This window comes from Osmerus eperlanus, chromosome 13, assembly GCF_963692335.1.
Source record: "Osmerus eperlanus chromosome 13, fOsmEpe2.1, whole genome shotgun sequence".
In the NCBI taxonomy this organism is placed as follows: domain Eukaryota; kingdom Metazoa; phylum Chordata; class Actinopteri; order Osmeriformes; family Osmeridae; genus Osmerus; species Osmerus eperlanus.
Genome location: NC_085030.1, coordinates 17,344,024 through 17,351,840, shown reverse-complemented (window position 1 = coordinate 17,351,840; position 7,817 = coordinate 17,344,024). Strand labels below are relative to the sequence as shown.

General features: G+C 48.0%; 1 protein-coding gene across 1 annotated transcript; it reads right to left on the bottom strand.

Moving 5' to 3' along the window:
• Positions 1-4,769: 4,769 nt before the first annotated feature.
• Positions 4,770-6,688, bottom strand: lect2.1 (leukocyte cell derived chemotaxin 2, tandem duplicate 1). The gene is made up of 4 exons (XM_062476473.1): positions 6,549-6,688; positions 5,632-5,743; positions 5,104-5,255; positions 4,770-4,981 (listed from the first exon to the last, which is right to left on the bottom strand). The coding sequence occupies exons 1-4, from the start codon at positions 6,586-6,588 to the stop codon at positions 4,815-4,817; spliced, it is 471 nt and encodes a 156-aa protein (XP_062332457.1). The 5' UTR covers positions 6,589-6,688; the 3' UTR covers positions 4,770-4,814.
• Between the last annotated feature and the right edge of the window lie 1,129 nt (positions 6,689-7,817).

Here is a 7,817-nt window from a genome sequence, read left to right as displayed (position 1 = left end):
GCTTCACTTCTCTGGGACCCTTCTCCTCCTGGCATCATAGAAACCATCCAGGATGCACCCTTCCTTCACTCCTCCCATCACACACCCCTCCCTCCCTCACCCCTCCCTCCCTAACCCCTCCCTCCCTCACCCCTCCCCCCACCATGTGCTGTGAGAGAGGGTTCACCCCCGATCTCCCCTAAGAGTTATCTTTCTCTACACCCCACCCCTGTCCTGATCCCCATCTGCCTCTCTCTTTCTCTCTCACATCTCTCCCCTCGCTCCCTTTCCCTCTCTTACCCTCTCTCTTTCCCTCTTTCTCTCTCTCCCCTCTCTCTCTGCTCTCTCTCTCTACTCTCCCTTTCTCTCTCACTCTCTTTCGTCTTTCTCTCTCTGAGCCTTACAGAGGCGGTAGAGGCGGGGGCAGAGGTGGAGGCGAGGCAATACCTGATTAGGCGGGCACATTCAATGGCGGGGCCCCGATGGCAAATCCATCTTGTAATAAAACGGGGAGATGGATTATTGCTTTCCCAGCCTGGGTCCAGGTGCCAGATCACACCTCTCTCTCTCTCTCTTACTCTATCTCTCTCCTCCTCTCTCTCTTCCCCTCTCTCTCTCTCTCTCTCTCTCTCTCTCTCTCTCTCTCTCTCTCTCTCTCTCTCTCTCTCTCTCTCTCTCTCTCTCTCTCTCTTCCTCTCTCTCTTCCTCTCTCTCTTCCTCTCTCTCTCCTGCTTTCTCCTGCTCTCCCTGCTCCTTATTGTGGTGCATAAATCCATTAGAGAGGACCAGACCTCACTTTGCTACTTATCTCACATCTGTCTCAGCACACTGCAGCATCACACACCGCTCTCCCCAGCAGGTGAGGAAGCCAGACAGGAGAGCAGCTTTTTACAGATAACATCTATTGAAAACTGTCTATTGGGGAGTTTTGCGTGTGTTTTGAGTAACCTTGCCATCTCCTTATTCTGCTATCTTGTGCATCGCTCTCTCCTCTCATCTCACAGCTCCTTCCTGCCCTCTCTCTCCTCTCATCTCACAGCTCCTTCCTGCCCTCTCTCTCCTCTCATCTCACAGCTCCTTCCTGCCCTCTCTCCACTCATCTCACTGCTCCTTAAAAACACATACGCATAAGCACATGCACACTGGGTGTAACTTTCACACCTGTTCTTGTGTGTTGGGCTACAAGTGAGCGACCTGCATTGTGCAGCTGTTAGGGTTATTCATAGAGGCTCCCAAAAGAAAGGAGGAGAGGGACACTGCAGACACCCCCGCACCACCCTCTCCTCCCCCTCCTCCCTCCTCTCTCACTCTTCCCTCCCTGAGCAGCCACTCTGGAGTTACATGTTGTTACAGGGCGCTCCCTCTCTTCCCCCTCCCTCTCCTCCCCCTCCCTCTCCTCCCCCTCCCTCCCGTACAGGACATGAGGTTTATTTGAGGGTAGGGTCTCAGTCATAGTTTGGTGGTTTATTTGAGGGCATGGTCTCAGTCATAGTTTGGTGGTTTATTTGAGGGCAGGGTCTCAGTCACAGTTTGGTGGTTTATTTGAGGGTAGGGTCTCAGTCATAGTTTGGTGGTTTATTTGAGGGCAGGGTCTCAGTCACAGTTTGGTGGTTTATTTGAGGGTAGGGTCTCAGTCACAGTTTGGTGGTTTATTTGAGGGTAGGGTCTCAGTCATAGTTTGGTGGTTTATTTGAGGGTAGGGTCTCAGTCACAGTTTGGTGGTTTATTTGAGGGTAGGGTCTCAGTCATAGTTTGGTGGCTTATTTGAGGGTAGGGTCTCAGTCACAGTTTGGTGGTTTATTTGAGGGCAGGGTCTCAGTCATAGTTTGGTGGTTTATTTGAGGGTAGGGTCTCAGTCATAGTTTGGTGGTTTATTTGAGGGTAGGGTCTCAGTCATAGTTTGGTGGTTTATTTGAGGGCAGGGTCTCAGTCACAGTTTGGTGGTTTATTTGAGGGCAGGGTCTCAGTCACAGTTTTGAAAGTCAAGGTGGAGGTGAAACTCTCCCACGCCTCCTCCATACAGCAGAGCATCCAGCTATGTCTGTGACTGCACCGACACACACACACACCGACACACACACATAGACACCGACACACACATGCACGCTGAGAACGACATATGGATTAGCCCACTACACACACACACACACATAGTAGGACAAAACACACACACTTAGCTAAGTGTGGTAATAGAGCTACGTGGAGTCTAGGCACGCCCTGAGAGCCAGCTTTCCTCGCTACGCTAATGACAGACTCTCTGAAGGAGAGGGAAGCTGTCTGGAGACCTGGAGAGAGTCAGAAGAGGAGAGGGAGAAGAGGAGAGAAGAGGAGAGGAGAGGAGAGGAGAGAAGAGGAGAGAAGAGAAGAGGAGAGGAGAGGAGAGGAGAGGAGAGGGAGAAAAGGGAGAAGAGGTCAGAGGGAGAAGAGGAGAGGAGAGAAGAGGAGAGGAGAGAAGAGGAGAGGGAGAAAAGGGAGAAGAGGTCAGAGGGAGAAGAGGAGAGAAGAGGAGAGGAGCGAGGGAAAAGAGGTTAGAGGGAGAACAGGAGAGAAGACAATAGAAGAGGAGAGAGAGAGAAGAGGTCAGAGGGAGAACAGGAGAGGAGAGTAGAGAGAGAGAAGAGAAGAGGAGAAAAGAGGAGAGGAGAGAAGAGAAGAGGAGAGGCGAAAGCAGCCGTGCACAGGAGGCAGAGAGGGAATGGTTTAGGGAATAACACTTCTCAGAACCAATTAATCATCCATGAAAAAGTATGATATTGTTTTATACTCTGTTAAGGGAAGAGAATTAAATAGAGGAGAAAACTGCCAGCCTCAGTTATTTTTTAAGTCCACTATCAGTGGTTCTGTTTTCGAGGATTTGGAACTGTTCTGTTTAAAAAGCAGCTTTATAAACGACCCCCAGCCCACACACAGACCACTGCATCTTAGCCAACGCACAAAGTCCCCTGTCTTCTCTCTCTCTCTCTTCTCTCCCTCTCTTTATCTCTCTCACTTTCTCTCTCCTCTCCCTCTCTCTCTCTCTCCCTTTCTGTCTCTGTTCTCTCTCCCTCTCTTGTCTCCCTCTTTCTCTCTCTCTCACTTTCTCTCTCCTCTCCCTCTCTCTCTCCCTTTCTTTCTCTGTCTTCTCTCTCCCTCTCTTGTCTCCCTCTCTTTCTCCCTCTCTCACTTTCTCTCTCCTCTCCCTCTCTCTCTCTCCCTTTCTTTCTCTGTCTTCTCTCTCCCTCTCTTGTCTCCCTCTCTTTCTCTCTCTCTCACTCTCTCTCTCTTCCTCCCAGAATGCTCTGTGCTGTTGAGGCTTCCAGAGGAGATCAACAGCATCATCTATGGCCTGAAAACACAACACACACACACTTAGTCTCAAACACACACACAAACTTCCTCTCAAACACACGATACACTCACACACCTGGCAATGAAGAACCGGACGGCACAGAGGAAGGTAATAAATGTTTGGGGTTGGAGCAAATTGCACGGTCGATGGTTCCGACAAGACATTTTACACTGTCACTAAGGTTTATCGTCTTGGAGTTCAAATCAAGCCTCTGAGGACTCGAACCTACATTTGATGTTCTTTTCTTTTCGGCCAACCTTCTCTAAAATTGGTTTTGGAGGAATAATCATTTATCTGTTTGTTTGATAGAGCTGAATCAGTAAGCTGCTCCTTTAACAGGCTCGTTTGCACTCGATAAACATAATAGCAAGGCCAGCTTTGCCTCCCTCCCCTCACACAGTCCTGGTCCCTCCAGGCTCGCTCTCCCCATCCCTCCGTCCCTCTCCTCACTCTTCCCTGGGCTCGCTTGACCCTCCTTTCTCTATGCACCTTCTCATCTCTCACTCGCTCTCTTTAACTACTTTCTCTCTCTCTGTTTCTCTCTCTGCCTGTCTCTCTCTCTACCTGTTTCTCTCTCTCTGTCTGTCTCTCTGTTTCTCTACCTGTCTCTCTCTCTCTGCCTGTCTCTCTCTCTCTACCTGTTTCTATCTCTCTCTGCCTGTCTCACTCTCTGCCTGTCTCTCTCTCTACCTGTCTCTCACTCTCTGCCTGTCTCTCTCTCTACCTGTTTCTATCTCTCTCTGCCTGTCTCTCTCTCTGCCTGTCTCTCTCTCTCTCTCTGCCTGTCTCTCCCTCTCTACCTGTTTCTATCTCTGTCTGCCTGTCTGTCTCTCTCTGCCTGTCTCTCTCTCTCTACCTGTTTCTATCTCTCTCGTCCTGTCTGTCTCTCTCTGCCTGTCTCTCTCTACCTGTTTATATCTCTCTGCCTGTCTGTCTCTCTCTGCCTGTCTCTCTCTCTCTCTCTACCTGTTTCTATCTCTCTCGGCCTGTCTGTCTCTCTCTGCCTGTCTCTCTCTCTCTACCTGTTTCTATCTCTCTCGGCCTGTCTCTCTCTCTCTCTGCCTGTCTCTCTCTCTGCTTGTCTCTCTCTCTACCTGTTTCTCTCTCTCTGCCTCTCTCTCTCTCTCTCTCTCTCTCTCTCTCTCTCTCTCTCTGCCTCTCTTTCTCAGCTGACTGATTATAAACACGATTTCATAAGAAGTGAGGTGCAACCTGCACTCGTCACATCCTTACACACACAAAAGATGAGGTTTACATGTTGCTGTGTGTCTTCAGTTCACTCTGATACGCTGTACTCTGCTGCCCTCAGGTGTTAGGCTGTCATACTACACACACCACTCTGCTGCCCTCCGGTGTTAGGCTGTCATACTACACACACCACTCTGCTGCCCTCCGGTGTTAGGCTGTCATACTACACACACCACTCAGCAGCACAACGGACAACACAACAGCAGAGGCCAACAGCAATGAAACATTGTTTATTAAGCTGACACTGGGTCAAAGGTCATCAGAAGTACTTGGTGGGGTCAGACTTGTTGCACATCTGGACGTGGATGTGTGAGGTGATGCCGGGGTAGACGGACTGCATGGGCAGCATGGTGCCCAGCCTCTGGCCCTTCTTCACCTCTCCAGAGACGCTGTCTGGTTTCACGTAGAACAGCTTGAAGCACAGGCCTGTGGAACAAAATCACTTTCAAACGTCTTCCTGTCTATGTTTTGGAGTACAGATGTAATCTTTTATGTCATATTGATTTGCCAGGTTCTCGTTCAGACCAGCTGCCTCGTGACGGACAGACCTTCCCCACTGAGGTTGATGCCGTTGTTGATGGCTGCCTTCTTGGGGTCGGTGTAAACGATGACTTTGCCGTTCAACTTGACATCGAAGGGAGCGTAGACAACAGCCCCGTCCGCACACGCCACGTCCAGGCCGTTGTGGACTCTGCTTCCTCTGCACAGGATACGTTATGTTATCACAGCATACGTCATGTTATCACAGGATACATCATGTTATCACACACTTTTTGAGAACACTGCCACAGCTTGTGGGGCTGGGTGAGGGTTAGGGTGAGGGTTAGGGTGAGGGTGAGGGTTAGGGTGAGGGTTAGGGTTACTTGTGGGGCTGCAGTTGCCTGTGTCACGTTGGATTTGTAGCTGTGTTAGTTGAATCAGTTTTCAATTCATCACAAGCACACACAATAAACACACACTTGCACACACACTCTCAACGACACACTCTCACACACACACACACACACTCTCAACGACACACACACACACACACACTGTCACACACTCTCAACGACACACACACTCTCTCACCCTACCGGGGTGCTCCGTAGTGTCCTTGTCCCCATGTATCAGAGATCCTCTTCCTGTTGTTGGCATTTCCACTGCAGAGCTGGCCAAACTTTACAGCCTCGCCTCCCCACAGCAGCTCTGAGAGACAGGAAGCAGATTGTCACGTTGTGTACATGTTACTGAAAGGGTTACATGTTACTGTCACTGTCGGTTTAAAAAAAAAAACTTTTCAAAAAAACTTTTCAAAAAATAGGTTCTAAAAAATAGCTTAGAAAGGTTGAGACAATTTGTAAAAAAAAGGTTTTGCATTTGTTTCGAAAGGTTGAAAAATATATATCTAAAAAAACATAACAGTAACATTTTACTGTCATAGTTCACACATTAATGTCAAACCAACATGTAACTGTTGTGGTTAACATATTACTGTCATGCTAACATGATACTGTCATGGTAACATGTTACAGCCACAAGTAACAGACTATCATGACTGCTCTACCTGTCCCCCTCCCGTAGTGGGTGTCTGTCTTTCAGGTTCCACGTGAGGATTACAGCTCGTTGTCTCGTCTTCAGTCATGACCGCCACCTGACTTGTGTTATCCCACTGATCACCCTGTCTAGTTAATGCCCTTACTGATCTGACAGGTCCTGTCAGATCGTCTTGTGTGCCTCCCGTCTAGGAAGCTAACGCGTCTGGCCACCCCTGCTCTTCGGACTACGCTCTACGTATCCGCTCTTCCTGACTTTTTAAATGTTTCTTTCCCGTCTGTTACCTAATTTCGCCTTCAACTGCCTCTGACACCGTGGACGCAACTTGACAGTCAGAAGACCCAATGTTTGTTGAAAACCAACGTTTAGCAAGTTTGCTAAATCTTATCTTTAGGAGAAGATAATCTGAAAACACAAACTCTAACAGTATACAGGAGCAGGTGCAGGGACGTCTCACCTGCAAGGACTATGCTCAAGAGGAAGACGGCTGTTTTCATGGTGAAGCAGTGGCAGCGTTACAAATGATCAACAGCATAGATAAGACTGTCTGTGCCTTAAACTGGAAGTTGAGCTAGTTATACTCTCAGCCCTGTCAAAAAATATGTACACACAGCCTGCGTTGTTTGTCCTCTTACCACAGAGTGGAAACCCCAGGGTTGGGAAAGTACAGTTACACATGTGTTACTGCCAAGAGACCAAACTCTGACCTGAACCCAACCAGTTAGCATGAGGTAGGGCTGGACTGGGACCAAAAAAAATCCCTGGCATTTTTGCTCAGACCGGCCCTCCACAATCAGTCGGACTCTGAGCCACTGCATCTGACACAAGAAACAGAGGAGGAGGGGTGGAGTCTGTTAAGAGATGTGATTGGGCCACCCAATGTCAGTATGGAAAAGGAACCAATGGGCCGCTGTCCCTGCTTTATGGGACGGTTGTTGGCCAATTTTACGTTTATAAAAATATATATCATATTATATCGCCCCCAAGTGCGTCGGCCCACCGGGCATTTGCCCGGTTTGCCAGATTACCAGTCCAGGCCTGGGGTAGTGTGGAGTTTCAGAAAGTATTTGAGGAACTCTCATTTCTTAGATTAAAAACAAAGGCCTTGTTTTTTTTGTTCAAAGGACTTTTGAACTTGAATCCTTTCTCGGTTCTATGAAACTTGTTATAATAATACAACACTCAAAGATGTTTAAATATCGCATCTGAAACTCTTTAATGAGTGTGCTAGAATACAACAGAAAATATTATTTAAAAATGAATGGAGGTACAAAGGCAGGCATAATAAAGCAAAATATTTTCATCGGTCACCAACATTATACAACTGTTCGCACATATACTTTATTTAGCTCTTAAAACCCTCTAACAACATCCAGGTCAGTGTATTCCTCTTCTACCTCCCCTCCTTCCACTCCCTCCTCTCTTTCACCATCCTCCTCTTCTTCCTTTTCCTCCTCTGTGTCTCCTTCTGTTGCTGTCTGGGAGAAACAGATGATGCATCAGACAATGAATGTTCATTGACGTATATGGTTGTACGTCCTGTACAATACTTCACAGTGTTCCACAGTATTTCTGTGCAGTGTATAGTAAACTATATGCTGCACACTATAGTACACAGGAAGTATTAGCTGAATGGTCCACAGTAGGGGTGTAACGATACACTCAGCTCACGATTCGATACGTATCTCAATACTGGGTGTACGATACAATACGTATCACAATATTT